This window comes from Thalassophryne amazonica, chromosome 9 (assembly GCF_902500255.1).
Source record: "Thalassophryne amazonica chromosome 9, fThaAma1.1, whole genome shotgun sequence".
In the NCBI taxonomy this organism is placed as follows: Eukaryota; Metazoa; Chordata; class Actinopteri; order Batrachoidiformes; family Batrachoididae; genus Thalassophryne; species Thalassophryne amazonica.
The window spans coordinates 66,318,625-66,338,068 of NC_047111.1; the positions used below are offsets into that span (position 1 = coordinate 66,318,625).

Here is a 19,444-nt window from a genome sequence, read left to right on the forward strand (position 1 = left end):
CTCTGAAACGACTTTGGAGACGGTTTATGGTAGAGAAATGAACATTCAATACACGAGCAACAGCTCTGGTTGACATTCCTGCTGTCAGCATGCCAATTGCACACTCCCTCAAATCTTGCAACATCTGTGGCATTGTGCTGTGTGATAAAACTGCACCTTTCAGAGTGGCCTTTTATTGTGGGCAGTCTAAGGCACACCTGTGCACTAATCATGGTGTCTAATCAGCATCTTGATATGGCACACCTGTGAGGTGGGATGGATTATCTCAGCAAAGGAGAAGTGCTCACTATCACAGATTTAGACTGGTTTGTGAACAATATTTGAGGGAAATGGTGATATTGTGTATGTGGAAAAAGTTTTAGATCTTTGAGTTCATCTCATACAAAATGGGAGCAAAACCAAAAGTGTTGCGTTTATATTTTTGTTGAGTGTATATATATATATATATATATATATATATATATATATATATATATATATATATACAAGGTCTGTTAGAAAAGTATCCGACCTTATTATTTTTTTCAAAAACCATATGTGTTTGAATCAGGTGTGATTACATCAGACATTCTTGAACCCTCGTGGGCATGCGAGAGTTTTTTCACGCCTGTCGGTTACTTCATTCGCATGTGGGCAGTCTTTGAGTGAGGAGTGGCCCACCCTCTCGTCGTTTTTTTCATTGTTTAGGAATGGCTCAGAGACTGCTGCTTTGTTTGATAAACATTTTTTCAAAAATTTTAAGGCACAACTGAGTGGACACCATTCAATAAATTCAGCTGGTTTTCGTTGAAAATTTTAACGGCTGATAAGAGATTTTGGTGTGTAAGTGTCGCTTTAAGGACGGCCCATGGCGCCTGACGGCGATCTGCGCTCCGAGGCGGCGTCGTCTCACTGTTTCAAGCTGAAAACTTCCACATTTCAGGCTCTGTTCACCCAGGTCGTCATCAGAGAACAGAGAAGTTTCAGAAGAGGTCGGCATGAGGAGTTTATGCAGACATTCCACTGTTAAAGGAGATTTTGTAATGAAAGAACATGCGGGCAGATTCGCATGTCGGGCCGGACCCGACCGCGGGGGGTCGCGACAGGAAAAACACCTCCATTGGAAACCTTAACGGACAAGTTGGAACATGCCCAGCTGTTAAACAATTTCTCAGATACTCACTTGTTGAAAGCCATCAAAAGCCGCCTGAATTTTCAAGTTCCACTCCGCCAGAGAATAACGTCCAGGTCCACTCACTCTTGGGTTCTGATTGCGCACGCTCGCAATGGTTTTCAACACGGAGGTGTTTTTCCTGACGCGGCGCAGACGGATTTGCGGCGGCGTCACGGAACCGACTCGGCGAATTTGCCCGCACATTCTTTCATTAAAAAATCTCCTTTAACAGTGGAATGTCCGCATAAACTCCTCATGCCGACTTCTTCTGAAACATCTCTGTTCTCTGACGACGTCCTGGGTGAACAGAGCCTTAAATTAGGATGTTTTCAGCTTGAAACAGCCAGACGGATGCCACCTCTGACCGCGCCGCGCCGATCCGCTTTGTGAGCTGTCCTTAAAGCGAAAGAAACTCCACAACCTCTCATCAGCCGTTAAACTTTTCACCGAAAACCAGCAGAATTTCTCGAATAGTGTCCACTCGGATATCCCTCACAGGTCCTGAAAAAATTTTGCTAAAGCAACGCGCGCCGTCTCCAGCAGTGTCTCAGACAAAGGATTTCAGCCGAGAGGGCTGGACCAGTGCTCACTCAAAGCCTGCCCACAGGCGGATGACGTCACCGACACGCGTAAAAAAACTCACGCATGCGCATGAGGGTTCAAGCATGTCTGGTGTAATCGCACGTGATTCAAATCTATAGTTTTTTTTTATAAAACTGTCAGTTTCTTTTCTAATAGACCTCGTATATATATATAAAAATGTGGTATTTTCAGCACGGACAGACATAAAAGAATGTGGGACTTTGGAGAAGCTTAACATGAAATTCCAGCACTGTTTAACTGTAAAATAATGTTACATGTCTCCTTTAAGGATTAAATAACTACCTGCCCTCTCGCTTTCCGGTCCTTGCCTTTTCTTTTCTCTCCAGGGGTCCCAGGGTTCTTCCACTTCTCTATCTTCCGCTAAAGTTTCCAGCTCTGTGGAAGGTGGCGAAGGAGTGGTTACTGAAGGTGAGGATAATTATTACAAGAACATCCCATATGTGGGCAATGGTGATGTACTTGCAAAATGTCGCATATATCTGAATCATGCTTATGACATTTGATACACGATGTCTTCTCTCTCTCTCTCTCTCTCGCTCTTGTTTTTCTGATTGGAACATCATGTCCACACTTTTACCCTCTGTTGGTGTCTGACTTCACCCTTCTGTCTCTATAACACACACGGGCAGTGATGCTGCTGTAACTCTTGCTGTGCCTGAGTTGGTCATGCTGTGAAAGACATGGATCTGAAAGCAACTGTATGTTGGATTTTAAATTTGGTCTTTTTTTTAACATGCTAAAACATCATAAAAATGCATTTTCAGACTTTTGCACAGTCCAGTATATCAGGTGGAGTAAAGTCTTAGGGTTGGGAGTGAAGCCTCAAGACGGCGCAGGTTTTTCTTGCTACCAATCACATTAGTGATTTCACATATGATCAGGACTTCAAGTTGAGGGGATGAGCTCATCACTAAAACCTTCTTTTGAAATGACTGCTCACAAGGAAAACTTGCACTGTCTTCACCCTTCATTGTTGCCCATCCCTGGTTGAGGAGCTTACACCAATCCTAAGCATGATTGCATCCACTGCCATGGAATACCAAACCAGTCCTGGGTCCTGGATAGCATACACCCAGGTGGAGCTCCCAAAAGTAGCCATTTATCTGCTGCACTCATGTGCAACTCCTTGTACTTTGCCACTTTTTTGAGTCCTCTGCAGTGACACCTGTGTGTAGAACTGAAATTGACGTTCCTTCACAATGCAGGGAGCATGCATCATCTGGGTCTCCATAAGTAGCTGCTCATTTGATGCACAATCATTCCATCTCTTCCCAAAAATTCTCCAGAGAGAGCTAGTATCAAGAAGTATTCAGTTATTTTCTTAGATCACTGTTTCAAGTCCCTTGTCCATATAGTGTTTTTTGTTTGTTTGTTTGTTTTTTGTTGTTGTTGTTTTTGTGTTCTGTCACAAAAAGCTGAAAGGGTTCCGAGAAGTCCTAAAGCCTAGCACTTCTTCTCAACTCTTTCTAGTGGGATTTGTTTATATGACAACAAACAGCTAACGGCCATCTAATAATGTGTACTGTGATAAAAACACTCATCCTCAGCAGGAAAATAGTCTGTCCAATCTGCTGTCATAAAGATTTCTTTGTCTCTCATCACTCATCTTCAACCGCTTTTCTGGGTTCGGGTCACGGGGCAACAGCTCCAGCAGGGGACCCCGGACTTCCCTTTCCCATGCCACATTGACCACCTCTGACTGGGGGATCCCGAGGCATTCCCTGGCCAGTGTGGAGATATCATCTCTCCACCTAGTCCTGGGTCTTCCCCGGGGTCTCCTTCCAGATGGACGTGCCTGGAACACCTCCCTTGGGAGGCGCCAGGAGGCATTCTTACCAGATGCCCGAACCACCTCAACTGGCTCCTTTCAACGCGAAGGAGCAGCGACTCTACTCCGAGCCTCCCATGGATGACCGAACTTCTCACCCTATCTCTAAGGGAGAAACCAGCCACCCTCCTGAGGAAGCCCATTTCAGCCGCTTGTACCCGCGATCTAGTTCTTTCGGTCATGACCCAACACTCATGACCATAGGTGAGAGTAGGAACGAAGATTGACCAGTAGATCGAGAGCTTTGCCTTTTGGGTCAGCTCCCTTGTCGTCACAACAGTACGGTAGAGCAAATGCAATACTGCCCCTGCTGCACTGATTCTCCGGCCAATCTCATGCTCCATCGTCCCCTCACTCGTGAACAAGATCCCGAGGTACTTGAACTCCTTCACTTGGGGCAAGGCCGTATTCCCTACCCAGAGTAGGCAATCCATCAGTTTCCTGCTGAGAACCATGGCCTCAGATTTAGAGTTGCTGATCCTCATCCCAGCCGGTTCACACTTGGCTGCGAACCGCTCCAGTGAGTCTTGGAGGTCACCGGCCGTTGAAGCCAACAGGACCACATCATCTGCAAAAAGCAGTGATGAGACCCTGAGCCCACCAAACCAGAAACCCTCCTCCCCCGACTACGCCTCAATATCCTGTCCATGAATATCACAAACAGGATTGGTGACAAGGCGCAGCCCTGGCGGAGGCCAACCTCCACCGGAAACAAGTCCGACTTACTGCTGAGCACCCGAACACAGCTCTCGCTTTGCGTGTACAGAGCTTGGATGGCCCTGAGAACGGATCCCCTCACTCCATACTCCCGCTGCATCTCCCACAGTATCTCCCGGGGTACCCGATCATACGCCTTCTACAAGTCCACAAAACACATATAGACTGGGTGGGCATACTCCCAGGCACCCTCCAGGATCCTTGTGAGAGTAAAGAACTGGTTGGTTGTTCCACGACCAGGACGGAACCCGCATTGTTCCTCTTGTTCCAGGGAAGCTGAGCAGTATGCCCCTGTAGTTGGCACACACTCTCTGGTCCCCCTTTTTAAATATGGGGACCACCACCCTAGTTTGCCACTCCTTAGGCACTGTTCCAGACCTCAACGCAATGTTGAAGAGATGCCTCATCCAAGACAATCCCTCCACACCCAGAGCCTTCAGCATTTCTGGACGGATCTCATCAACCCCCGGGGTCTTGCCACTGCGGAGTTGTTTGACTACCTCAGTGACTTCCATCAGGGAAATTGACATGATCTCCTCCTTCTTTGTCTCTATTGTGATAAATTTTGCATGACACATCAGCTAGACCAGGGGTGGCCAAGGTCGGTCCTCGAGAGCCACATTCCTGACACTCTTAGTTGTCTCCCTGCTCCAACACACCTGAATCCAATGAAAGACTTGTTAGCAGACTTTTAATGAGCCTTTCATTGGATTCAGTGCCTTTCTGAAAAGTTCAGAGATTTTCATCTTAAAATGATCAAGGCAGTCACATACACACACACACACACACACACACACACACACACACACACACACACACACACACACACACACACACACACACACACACACACACACACACACACACACACACAAAATGTAACACACTGAAAAAAGACTCTTAGTGTAGCAGTTTTTCTCGAGACAGCTGCACATGGACACATACACTTGTAATTGAAAAAGACTGGCAGAAAGAAAAACAGTATAAAGGCATAGGGCCATAGAGTCCAAGTCTCTTAGCATACAGGAAGAGTGGTAGTTCCAGGAGTCTGAAGAGTTGGACATTCCTCTGTCCACCAATCCGTTTCAAATGCTTTAAAGATAGACTAATCTTAACTCATGCGCTGAATCCTTATCTTATTAGTAAAAAAAAAAAAAGCTTCAGATGAGGTTTTGTGTAAGTTCCTTAACTGCAATAAATCTTTTGCTTTCCTTCTGCAGCTGAGGTTCCAGTTGACGAAGTTCCTGCAGTTCCATCCTACATATCAGACCGCTACAAGGTGGGGCGCATGTTAGGTGATGGGAACTTTGCAATTGTTCGGGAGTGCGTGGAGCATTCCACAGGGCGAGAATACGCACTAAAGATCATCAATAAGGGCAAATGCAGGGGAAAGGTAAGCAATCTACAGCAAGTTATCACTTTAGGAGCACCTGAATATTCAGTTGTCATGAGAGAAATTGTGTTTTACAGGCACATCCTCACTGCATATTGTGTTTTCATTGTCTAGGGCTATTATGTGTATCGAGCATTTGTAGTAATGTCATTGTGTAATGTTATTCAAAGACACCAAATTTACTTGGACATAATAGCAAAATTCCATATGTCTAGAAAATGCCTTGTATTTTCTTGAGATGACCAAGACGTTGAACCGTCAAGGCCAAGACCCAGGCCAAGACCAAGGCCAAAGCCAAGGCCATTTCATCCAAAGTGAAAACCAAGACCAACACCAAGGCATCTAAGACTAAGACCAACACATCCAAGGACAACTCCAAGGCATCCAAGACCAACACATCCAAGAACAACACCAAGGCATCCAAGACCAAGACCAACACATCCAAGACCGGCACCAAGGCATCCAAGGCCAAGACTAAGACCAAGGCCAAGGGATTCAATAACAAAGCAAACACCCAAGCCAAGATCCAGACCCAGGCGAAGACCAAGACCAAGGCCAAGGCATCCAAGACTAAGCCAAGGAATCAAAGACCAAAGCCAATGCCAAGGACTTCCAGACCAAAGCCAACACCCAGGCCAAAAACCCGGACTCAGTCCAAGAAGCAGACCAAGGCCAAGGCATCCAACACCAAAGTCAAGGCCAATGCCAAAGCTTCCAAGACCAAGGCCAAAACCTTGGTCAGATGTAGTTTGTGGGGAGTTTAGTGATATTTTAGTTCTGTTATATTTTTAATTGATTTTGAAATATCATAGTGAACATTCAAACAAGTCAAATAACCAACAAACTTACAAATTAAAAATATCTATAGATTAAAGAATAGGCTCAAGAATAAATCATTTCAGGATCAGACATATTTCTAATTTGTTCCATGGACCTCTAACAGTACCTTATTGCATTTATTGTATGAAACACTGATCTTATGATTACAAATTAGAACGTTGTTGTTTGCTGTTTACTTAACAACATTCTGATGCAGCATAGGTACAATAAGGAGACATTTTGGCATCTGTTCAGCTGCACTCAATTTTTTTCATGCCTCTTCCAGGAGCACATGATCCAGAATGAGGTGGCCATCCTCCGAAGGGTCAAACACCCAAATATTGTCTTGCTCATAGAGGAAGTGGATACTTACAGCGAACTCTATCTGGTCATGGAGCTGGTCAAGGTACATGATGGCATATAGGAAAGACATACAGATTATTATTATTGGTGAGATTTTCCCACCTGATATGATGGACAGATGTATTTCCTCATGCTGCATGTGTCTATTTTTTGCCTCTGGTTTTGGGGATCATTATCTCTAATTTGAGAGACAAAGAGGAGCAGGGAGACAGAAGCGCTGACAGAAACAGAGCAGCAACATTCAGCTAGTGGAGAAAATAATGAATTCCACACAGTCATACAGAGCGGGACGGAGAATCTGCCAGCAGACTGGAGCGATCCCACACTCACATTCTTCATTCTCTCCGAGTCGAGAAATGCAAATGCATAATTCAGGAGGCAGGAATGTGATCCATCTGTCAGTGTTGTGGTGTAGAGTACTACAGAATATAGATGAGAGGCAATCTGTGGTAGAATAGCGTGCATGTGTGAGCGCATCCAAAGGAGGAGGACCGAGTGGAGGCTGGAGATGAATGAGATGGGAGAGAGAGAAAGAGAGAAAGTGAGCTCCATAGAAAGACGGGTGAACTGAAGGAAAGGTGAGGCAAAGGGTCGGAAAAATGGCAGTGGAAATGCATTCATTAGTGGCTGAACTGACAGCTTTCATATTTAAATTTAAAGTGTCACTGTGCAGATCGGATGCTCACAGTGTGCACACACAGAGAGAGACAGACCGAGAGAGAGATTCTGCACTATTTTAAGCCTGTTCCACTTAGGACACTTGGGGAGAGAGGCAGAGGGAAAGAAAGGAGTGAGAGAGAGAAAAGAGGGGAAAAAATAGAAAACCAGAGGGCACTATGTGAGTACATACCTCCACCAAGCCACTTCATCAGCTAGTGGAGCAGTTAAGTACGACTTTTGGCCAGTATTGTTCACTTGGTGATACAAGCATCAGATTTGGATGAATGTTCTTGATAAATCAGTGTTTGAGAAAAAGAGGTGGTCACTTGAAAATCCAAGATTACAGCCAGGAAGAACTGCTCAGGGGTCAAAATTTAAAAATGCTTCAATCATTTTGAAGGTTATACCACATTATGTCTGATCACAAAGATGGACTATCTATGACTGAATGTTATGGAGTTATGGGGTAAAAACAGCAAGAATGGTGACAAAAGGTCAATTTCAGTTTGTACAGGGGTCAAAAGTTAAAATTGCTCCATTTTTTTTTTTTTTCTTTTTGTAAAATGTGATGCAAATTATTGGTTGAGTTAATAGGATTTTAAAAAGGAATAGTTTGCACCATGTGTCATGCACAGTTGTCACGTTACAGAGTAACATGTTACATGCCATAGAATCCAATGTAGAATCGACATTTTTTGACATTTACTTTGCAAACCAAGCATTCAACAGAGTCAAAACTATTCCATTTATTAATCCTATCAGTTCAACCAATAATTTGCACCATTTTTAACCAAAAATGGAGCAACTTTAACTTTTGACCCCTGTACAAACAGAAATGGACCTTTTTCACCATTCTTGCTGTTCTTATCCCCTAACTCCATAACATTCAGTCATATATAGTCCAAACGATACCTTTTTGGAATCTTTGTGATCAGACACATAATGTGGTATAGCTTTCAAAATGACTGGAGCATTTTTAAATTTTGACCCCTTTGTAATTCTTCACTGACCCCTACCTGGCCACCATATTGGATTTTCAAGTGGCCAGCAATTTTTTTTCTCAAACACTGATTTATGAAGAACATTCATGCCAGTCAAAGGTCACAAATGTGACTTCCCCCTCCCCCAGTGTCCACCAAATTTGGTACACGTGTGTAGGTGGGTTCTATAATTGTGCAGACAAGGTCCAAGTTTCCAAAGGTCATTCACTGGGGTCAAGGTCACTGTGTTGTAGGTCTAAGATTTGATTTCTACTGAAATGTTTTCCAAGCCTCACACACAGTATGGGAGTGGGATCTGCAATTGCTCAGGCAAGCTCAAATTTGCCAAAGGTCAGTCACTGGGGTCAAGGTCATGTCCACCTGTTTGTTTGTTTCCCTGGAGCTTTTGCTGATTTCTGCCAAACCTGAAATGTCAGTGACGGTTCGAAAAGGTATAAAATTTGATCAAAATGATCTTGTATAAAAATGTTAATTATCCTGCTGACAAACACAAATAAAAACATGACAAACATGAAAAAAGATGAAAAAGGTAACAAGTGAGGACACTGTACTTATTGTCATTTTATAACAGGAAGCTGCAGAGAGATTTTAAAGGGGTCATATTGTCCAAAATCTGATTTTCTTTTTTCACCCCTTGCCTTTTACAGTCGCGTGTCAGGGCTGAAATGATTTGTTTTAATCTATGATTCCTGCTTGTTCAGTGATGCACACCCATCGTGACACAACCCTCTCTACAAGGGAGAAAAGATGTGCTCAGCTGCATTTCCTTTACATTTAAAGCAACAGGCACAGAAACCATCTTAAAAAATATTTATTTTAGAATGCATCTCCTCATTGTCTCTGGATATTTTTCCTACAAACAAGATGTTTTTAACTCTTACTGTGAGCGATAACTCAAAGACCTAACATTATGTGTCTGCAGGGGGGAGACCTGTTCGACGCTATCACCTCTGCCAACAGATACACTGAGCGAGACGCCAGCGGCATGCTCTACAATCTCGCCAACGCCATCAAATACCTTCATAGCCTGAACATAGTACACAGAGACATCAAACCGGAGAACCTGCTGGTAAGATTAAGTTTGTGTTTGTCTAGACAGCACATTTGCCTCCGCTCTCACAGAGGAGCGATGACTCATCTTTGCTGCCCTCACACCTCCCGCACACTCCTCTGCCCTCCTTTGTTTGTGCCTTTCCTCCTCCTTCGTCCTGTTGACCACGTCCTGTTCTTCACGTGGCCTTCTTCGTTCCTTCGTTCACTCCTTTTTCTGACCTGAGCCGCTCACCACGAGCAGCCGGCGGCACCAGACTCAGACTATGGTTTCACTCAAAAGTTGCAGAAAATGTACACCAGCTTCCTCTTCTGTCTCACCTTCTCTGCTCGCCTACTCTCTTCGTTAAGCAAGAAGTGTGGGGGATGAGGGAGCTGCCAGAAGTGAAACGCTCCAAATTTAAGTGCTGGCTTAGTTTCATAAGACTGTCATCTTCTTTTATTGTGTCAAATGCTACAATTCAGAGAGGTGGCATGAAGGATACAAGACCACAGTTAATTTTGAGAGAAAAAAAAACAAACTCTCAGGTTTACATTTGACTCAACTCCAAATAGAGATAAATAAATTCTATCACAGTGTTAAATCAAGCTGGTCAACTCAATAGACTACATACATACATGCATATATATATATCCATCCATCCATCCATTTTCTTCCGCTTTATCCGGAGTCGGGTCGCAGGGGCAGCAGCTCAAGCAAAGCCGCCCAGACCTCCCGATCCACACACACCTCCTCCAGCTCCTCCGGGGGAACCCCAAGGCGTTCCCAAACAGGCCAAGAGATGTAGTCCCTCCAGCGTGTCCTGGGTCTTCCCCAGGACCTCCTCCCAGTGGGACATGCCCGGAACACCTCTCCAGCGAGGCGTCTAGGGGGCATCCGGAAAAGATGCCCGAGCCACCTCAACTGACTCCTTTCGACGTGGAGGAGCAGCGGCTCGACTCCGAGCTCCTCCCGAGTGACCAAGCTCCTCACCCTATCTCTAAGGGAGCGCCCAGCCACCCTGCGGAGGAAACTCATCTCGGCCGCTTGTACTCGCGATCTCGTTCTTTCGGTCATGAGCCAAATCTCATGACCACAGGTGAGGATCGGAACGTAGATCGATCGGTAAATCGAGAGCTTTGCTCCCCTACTCAGCTCTCTCTTCACCACGACGGTCCGATACAGTGACCGCATCACTGCAGATGCTGCACCGATCCGTCTATCAATCTCACGCTCCATCCGTCCCTCACTCTTGAACAAGACCCCGAGATACTTAAACTCCTTCACTTGAGGCAAGGACACTCCACCGACCTGAAGAGGGCAAAGCACCTTTTTCCGGTCGAGAACCATGGCCTCGGATTTGGAGGTGCTGATTTTCATCCCGGACACTTCACACTCGGCTGCAAACCGCCCCAGTGCACGCTGAAGGTCCTGATTTGACGAAGCCAACAGAACCACATCGTCCGCAAACAGCAGAGACTGGTGACAAAGGGCAGCCCTGGCGGAGGCCAATGTGCACTGGAAACAGGTTTGACTTACTACCGGCAATGCGAACCAAGCTCCTGCTGCGGTCGTACAGGGACCGGATAGCCCTTAGCAAAGGACCCCGGACCCCGTACTCCCGGAGCACTCCCCACAGGGTGCGCCGAGGGACACGGTCGAATGCCTTCTCCAGATCCACAAAACACATGTGGACTGGTTGGGCAAACTCCCATGAACCCTCGAGCACCCGATGGAGCGTGTAGAGCTGGTCCAGTGTGCCGCGACCAGGACGAAAACCACACTGCTCCTCCTGAATCCGAGGTTCAACCATCGGTCGAATTCTCCTCTCCAGTACTCTGGAATAGACCTTACCGGGGAGGCTGAGGAGTGTGATCCCCCTATTGTTGGAACACACCCTGCGGTCCCCCTTCTTAAACAGAGGGACCACCACCCCCCGGTCTGCCAATCCAGAGGCACTGTCCCCAATCGCCACGCGATGTTGCAGAGGCGTGTCAGCCAAGCCCCACAACATCCAGAGACTTAAGGTACTCAGGACAGATTTCATCCACCCCAGGAGCCTTGCCACCGAGGAGCTTTCTAACCACCTCGGTGACTTTGGCCTGGGTAATGGATGAGTCTGCCTCCGAGTCCCCAGTCTCTGCTTCCTCTTCGGAAGACGTGACGATGGGATTGAGGAGATCCTCGAAGTACTCCTTCCACCGCCCAACAACATCCCCAGTCAGGATCAACAGCTCCCCGCCCGCACCGTAAACAGTGCTGGTGGAGAGCTGCTTCCGCCTCCTGAGGCGTCGGACGGTTTGCCAGAATCTCTTCGAGGCCGACCGATAGTCCTCCTCCATAGCCTCCCCGAACTCCTCCCAGACCCGAGTTTTTGCCTCTGCGACCTCACGGGCTGCGGCACGCTTGGCCTGCCGGTACCTGTCAGCTGCCTCTGGGGTCCCATCTACCAACAAAGATAAGTAGGACTCCTTCAGCTTGATGGCATCCCTTACTTCCGGTGTCCACCACCGGGTTCGGGGATTGCCGCCGCGACAGGCACCAGAGACCTTGCGACCACAGCTACGAGCAGCCGCACCGACAATGGAGGTGGAGAACATGGTCCACTCGGACTCCGAGTCTCCAACCTCCCCTGGGATCTGGGAGAAGCTCTCCCGGAGGTGGGAGTTGAAGACCTCGCTGACAGAGGGTTCCGCCAGTCGTTCCCAGCAGACCCTCACGATACGTTTGGGCCTGCCAGGTCTTACCGGCTTCCTACCCTCCCAGCAGATCCAACTCACCACCAGGTGGTGATCAGTCGACAGCTCCGCCCCCTCTTCACCCGAGTGTCCGAGACACGTGGCCGAAGGTCAGATGGTACGACTACAAAGTCGATCATCGACCTCCGGCTCAGGGTGTCCTGGTGCCACGTGCACTTGTGGACACCCTTGTGCTCGAACATGGTGTTCGTGATGGACAAACTGTGACTAGCACAGAAGTCCAACAACTGAACACCACTCGGGTTCAGATCGGGGAGGCCGTGCTTCCCAATCACCCCCCTCCAGGTCTCACTGTCGCCACCCACGTGGGCGCTGAAATCCCCCAGGAGAACAATGGAGTCCCCAGTCGGAGCGCTATCTAGTACCCCTCTCAGGGACTCCAGGAAGGTCGGGTACTCTGCACTGCTGCTCGGCCCGTAGGCCGAGACAACGGTGAGAGACCTGTCCCCAACCCGAAGGCGTAGGGACGCGACCCTCTCGTTCACCGGAGTTAACTCCAACACTTGGCGACTGAGCTGGGGAGCAATAAGCAATGCGACCCCAGCTCTCCGCCTCTCCCCGTGGGCGACGCCAGGAAAATGAAGCGTCCAGCCCCTCTCCAGGAGTTGGGTACCAGAGCCCAAGCTGTGCGTGGAGGTGAGCCCGACTATCTCTAGTCGGTATCTCTCAACCTCCCGCACAAGCTCAGGCTCCTTCCCCCCTAGCAAGGTGACATTCCACGTCCCAACAGCCAGGGGCTGTGAGCATGGACCGGGCCGCCGGGCCACCCGCCCTCGACCGCCACCCAATCCTCTCTGCACCCGATCCCCATGGCCCTCTCTGCAGGTGGTGAACCCACAGGAGGGCGGGCCCACATCACTCTTTCGGGCTGAGCCCGGCCAGGCCCCATGGGCTAAGGCCCAACCACCAGGCGCTCGCGCGCGAGCCCCAACCCCAGGCCTGGCTCCAGGGTGGGACCCCGGCTCCACCATACCGGGCGACGTCACGGTCCTTGATCTTTTACTGGTCATGGAGGTTCTGAACTGCCCTTAGTCTGACCCGTCACCTAGGACCTGTTTGCCTTGGGAGACCCTACAGGGAGCACAAAGCCCCCGACAACATAGCTCCTAGGATCATCCGGGTACGCAAACTCCCCCACCATGATAAGGTGGCAGCTAGAGGGGGAGTCATATATATATATATATATATATATATATATATGAATGTAAACATATGAATAAAGTACGGTTTAAAAAGTGTCTGTAAACATTTAGGGAAGTGATTATAATAGCAGTGCTAACTCCTCCTAAGTGCCGTTGTCACAGACCGAATGGTCCCCCCCTAAAAATCAGTCCGCCCTGCCTTCACTGCGCATGCGTCATTAGCCGCGGTTCACGGATTATCACCTCGTGTCTACTTCAAACTGCACTCCAGTCATCATCTGTCTCAGCGACAGATATCTGAAGCTTTTGTACAGCAATCATTTCCACATAAATTCAGCATTATTTCATCATAAAAAATGGAGGAAGTGATCAGAGCTACATGAGATGCGAGCCGATGCGTTCACTGCGTGTCGGTCATTTCAAAGTGTCACTGTGTATTGCCTCGTTTCTACTTAAAACGACCTTATTTCTGCTTAAAACTGACTTTAGAATGATTTAAGAGGTTTTACCTTGTCATCTGATGGTTAATTATCCCATTAATCCATTTGATCGCTTTGGATGAAGAGACTTTCTCAGACGAGCAGCTGAGCTCTGAAATGACACATGCGCAGTGGAGGCAGGGCGGACCGTTTGGTCTGCGACACCGGCCACCACAAAAATGGGTAAAGAGGTGGATCATGGGGATGTCCATGTATGACCTGGGTGGGACAAATGAAGCCAAAACATGCCCCTATATCAAAGTCACTGCACAGGATAAGTTTGATTTGGGTGTTTTATTAACGCATATTTTTTGTGGACTGGGTGGTGGTTTTAGGTGTGGGCTTTAAAGATTATGGCCATCTTATTGCCTCTAAATGTGGAGTAACAGTGTAGTTAACATCACCAAGCTACAATATTTGTTAACAGTGCTAAAGGTGCTAACATAGAAATGAAATAACATGAAAATTTTATTTGATGGAAATCCTGGAATGCAGTATTCTTAGATGGTCTGTCAGTACAATTAACCACACAGCAAACTATTTTATTACAGATATCTGGAATAAAATTGTCAGAAAGGACAGACACAGTCAGTCCACAACAGCCAGCAGCCTAGCTGTGTGAGCAGGGCTGTGGACTCGATTCAGTGGCATCTTATAAACTATTTATCTATGTAGTAACTTAATAAACTGATGAGTTGTAAAACAGTTACTCCCCATACAGTTGTCACAAAGGGGGAAACTTGCTTATAGAGACCAAAACCATTTTATGTACAGGGTGACCAGAACAAACGTACAAAAAATAAATAAACCAGAAAAACCAGAACCCATAAAAATTGAAATAACTCCTACAAAGGTCCAGTACATTTCTTGAAATTTGCTGGACTTAAACGTCAGTCTGTGTACTATCATTCCTCAAAGTTTCAGTTATCTTTGTCACTTTGCATAAAAGTCATGTTCTTTCAAATTTATGCTCCAAATGGTATGATTTGTTGGTGAAATAGGCCTCCAGACAAAATGTATTTCTTTGGTTGACCAAGACATGTGCTGGAGAAATATGCTGGACCTTTGTAGGATTTATTGCAATTTTTCTGAGGTTTTTTTTTTTTGGTCACCCTCTACCAGGCTGTAAACACGCATTTTAACCTGGGTGTCTACAGGAGAGACTCCATTTTGGAGAAACACTCATGTGGTCATTTCACATTTGTGCCAACAGGACTGGAGGTTGAGGCTTGGCCAACTCTAATAAGAGTCTTGACACTACAGTAGAGCCGATTTAACACTATGACTGAATTAAATATACTCTGTCATAACTGATTTAACATTGTGATAGTTTATTTTACTCAATCATACTGTTAAATTAAGTTGGTTAACTTTATTCTGTGAGAGAGTTCATTTGACACTACAACAGAACTGACTTAACACATGACAATGGTAATGATTGGAGAAGGTTCCTTCAGCTTCTCCCTTTTTTCACTCAGGGGTCACCACAGCAAATCTGAGACAGATCTGGCACAAGTTTTGCACCGCATGCCCTTCCTGACATGACTCCACATTAGATGCCGATGGGCAGAGGTGACCTTGAACTGGACACCTTTTGCACTGGAAGCAAGCACATGAAATGCTTAGCCACCACGCCTCCCTGTAATGATGATTAGTTTAATGAACTCTATTCGGAGTGGGACCTATGTTGTCCCAGTGAAGTCTATTTTACTCTGCAAAATGTACTGTGAGCATGAAGCAGTGTCCAAAAAACGTGTACAAACTCTATGAATCACATCATATTCACACTGACACATTTCTGTTTCATTATGGGTTTGGAGGCTATGTGAACACCCCTGTGAAAAAGATAACTCAATAATCAGAGGAAAAACTTTGACAAAAAGTATGGAGGTGCACATTATGTGAGGAAAGAGCCTAGAAGTGCTCATGCAGATTTGGTGTCAGAGTGTCCCAACATGCTTAACTAGCCTGCTTTTTGTGACTTGCCCTGCACTCAGGTGTATGTCATACTGTGAAAAAAATTAGGCATGTAATTTTTTTTACAGCAGTGTATGGTAGTTTTTTATGATTATTTTCTTCTTCTGAGATCAACTGACCAAACTGTTATGGTTGACCAAGGAACTGACTGATTGGACCCAAAATGCAGAGAGCAATAGACAGTGAACAAGTGACAAGATTTATTTGCACAGTGAAGCAGATGAATGTACAAGGGAACAGATAAATGTGCATGAAGGATGATGGCCAGAAAGAGGCGCTGAGGAACCACAGCACTGCAGAACTAAGACAGGAGGGGTGGAATACAGCCAGCTGCAGACTGCAAGAAATCAGAGGGCCAAGTTAGACAGTGAAAAACTAAGTCGAAAAAAATATCCATCTTGGGATGGAAAGAAACAAACAAGAGCTGTGACAAAAAGCTGAATTCAAAGGAAATAGCTAAACCTGACATACATCCCAACAGCCAGGGGCTGTGAGTGCAGACCGGGCCACCTGGCCACCCGCCCTCGACCGCCACTCAGTCCTCTCTGCACCCGACCCCCATGGCCCCCTCTGCAGGTGGTAAACCCACAGGAGGGCGGGCCCACTTTGCTTTTTCGGGCTGAGCCCGGCCGGGCCCCATGGGCTAAGGCCCGATCACCAGGCGCTTGCGCGCGAGCCCCAACCCCAGGCCTGGCTCCAGGGTGGGGCCCCGGCTCCGCCATAAAGGGCGACGTCTTGGTCCTTGATTTTTTACTGGTCATGGGAGCTTCTGAACTGCTCTTAGTCTGACCCATCACATGTTTTCCTTGGGAGACCCTACAAGGGGCACAAAGCCCGCAACAACATAGCTCCTAGGATCATCCGGGTACACAAACTCCCCCACCACGATAAGGTGGCAGCTAGAGGAGGGAGCCTCGCTGGGGAGGAAGGAGCCTGAGCTTGTGCGGGAGGTTGAGAGATACTGACTAGAGATAGTCGGGCTCACCTCCACGCACAGCTTGGGCTCTAGTACCCAAATCCTGGAGAGGGGCTGGACACTCCACTTTTCTGGCGTTGCCCACGGGGAGAGGCGGAGAGCTGGGGTCGCATTGCTTATTGCTCCCCAGCTCAGTCACCATGTGTTGGAGTTCACTCCGGTGAATGAGAGGGTCGCATCCCTACGCCTTCGGGTCGGGGACAGGTCTCTCACTGTTGTCTCGGCCTACGGGCCGAGTGGCAGTGCAGAGTACCTGACCTTCTTTGAGTCCCTGTGAGGGGTACTAGATAGCGCTCGGAATGGGGACTCCATTGTTCTCCTGGGGGATTTCAACGCCCACGTGGGTGGCAACAGTGAGACCTGGAGGGGGGTGATCAGGAAGCACGGCCTCCTCAATCTGAACCCGAGTGGTGTTCAGTTGTTGGACTTCTGTGCTAGTCACAGTTTGCACATCACGAACACCATGTTCAAACACAAGGGTGTCCATAAGTGCATGTGGCACCAGGACACCCTGAGCCGGAGGTCAATGATCGACTTCATTGTCATATAATTTGACCTTCGGCCACGTGTCTCAGACACTGGAGTGAAGAGAGGGGCTGAGCTGTTGACCGATCACCACCTGGTGGTGAGTTGGATCCGCTGGGAGGGGAGGAAGCCGGTCAGACCTGGCAGGCCCAAACGTATCGTGAGGGTCTGCTGGAAACGACTGGCGGAACCCTCTGTCAGCGAGGTCTTCAACTCCCACCTCCGGGAGAGCTTCTCCCAGATCCCGGGGGAGGTTGGAGACATGGAGTCCGAGTGGACCATGTTCTCCACCTCCATTGTCGATGCGGCCGCTCGTAGCTGTAGTGCCTGTAGCGGCGGCAATCCCCGAACCCGGTGGTGGACGCCGGAAGTAAGGGATTCCATCAAGCTGAAGAAGGAGTCCTACTTGTCGTTGTTGGTAGGTGGGACCCGGAGGCAGCTGACAGGTACTGGCAGGCCAAGCGTGCCGCAGCCCGTGCGGTCGCAGAGGCAAAAACTCAGGTCTGGGAGGAGTTCGGGGAGGCCATGGTGGAGGACTATCGGTCAGCCTCGAAGAAATTCTGGCTAACCGTACGACGCCTCAGGAGACGGAAGCAGCTCTCCACCAGCACTGTCGACAGTGCGGGTGGGGAGCTGTTGACCCTGACTGGGGATGTTGTTGGGCGGTGGAAGGAATATCTGAGGATCTCCTCAATCCCATCGTCACATCTTCAGAAGAAGAAGCAGAGACTGGGGACTCAGAGGCAGACTCATCCATTACCCAGGCCGAAGTCACCGAGGTGTTTAGAAAGCTCCTCGGTGGCAAAGCTCCTGGGGTGGAAGAAAGCCGTCCTGAGTACCTTAAGTCTCTGGATGTTGTGGGACTGTCTTGGCTGACATGCCTCTGCAACATCGCGTGGCAGTCGGGGACAGTGCCTCTGGATTGGCAGACCAGGGTGGTGGTCCCTCTGTTTAAGAAGGGGGACCGGAGGGTGTGTTCCAACTACAGGGGGATCACACTCCTCAGCCTCCCTGGTAAGGCTTATTCCAGAGTACTGGAGAGGAGAATTCGACCAATAGTCGAACCTCGGTTTCAGGAGGAGCAGTGTGGTTTTCTTCCTGGTTGCGGCACACTGGACCAGCTCTACACGCTCCATCGGGTGTTCATGGTTCATGGGAGTTTGCCCAACCAGTCCACATGTGCTTTGTGGATCTGGAGAAGGCGTTTGTCCGTGTCCCTCGGGGCACCGTGTGGGGGGTGCTCCGGGAGTACGGGGTCCGGGGTCCTTTGCTAAGGGCTATCCAAGGGGTACGACCGCAGCAGGAGCTTGGTTTGCATTGGCGGTATTAAGTCAAACCTGTTTCCAGTGCATGTTGGCCTCCGCCAGGGCTGCCCTTTGTCACCGGTTCTGTTCATTATCTTTATGGACAGAATTTCTAGGCGCAGCCAGGGTGTAGAGGGGGTCTGGTTTGGGAAACATAGAATCTCGTCTCTGCTGTTTGCGGACGATGTAGTTCTGTTGGCTTCGTCAAATCAGGACCTTCAGTGAGCACTGGGGCGGTTTGCAGCCGAGTGTGAAGTGTCCAGGATGAAAATCAGCACCTCCAAATCCGAGGCCATGGTTCTCGACCGGAAAAAGGTGCTTTGCCCTCTTCAGGTCGGTGGAGTGTCCTTGCCTCAAGTGGAGGAGTTTAAGTATCTCGGGGTCTTGTTCACGAGTGAGGGACGGATGGAGCGTGAGATTGACAGACGGATCGGTGCAGCATCTGCAGTGATGCGGTCGCTGTATCGGACCGTCGTGGTGAAGAGAGAGCTGAGTAGGAGGGCAAAGCTCTTGATTTACTGATCGATCTACGTTCCGATCCTCACCTATTGTCATGAGATTTGGCTCATGACTGAAAGAACGAGATTGCGAGTACAAGCGGCCGAGATGTTTCCTCCGCAGGGTGGCTGGGCGCTCCCTTAGAGATAGGGTGAGGAGCTCGGTCACTCTGGAGGAGCTCGGAGTCGAGCCGCTGCTCCTCCATGTCGAAAAGAGC

General features: G+C 48.2%; 1 protein-coding gene across 3 annotated transcripts in view; it reads left to right on the plus strand.

Moving 5' to 3' along the window:
- dclk1a (doublecortin-like kinase 1a) overlaps nucleotides 1-19,444 on the plus strand; it is a 237,244-nt gene that overhangs the window by 206,277 nt on the left and 11,523 nt on the right. For all 3 annotated transcript variants that reach the window (XM_034178267.1, XM_034178266.1, XM_034178268.1), the window contains 4 exons: nucleotides 2,083-2,164; nucleotides 5,522-5,694; nucleotides 6,800-6,919; nucleotides 9,460-9,606. In XM_034178267.1, the coding sequence (XP_034034158.1) occupies nucleotides 2,083-2,164; nucleotides 5,522-5,694; nucleotides 6,800-6,919; nucleotides 9,460-9,606 (522 nt within the window). The remainder of the gene's footprint in view (nucleotides 1-2,082; nucleotides 2,165-5,521; nucleotides 5,695-6,799; nucleotides 6,920-9,459; nucleotides 9,607-19,444) is intronic.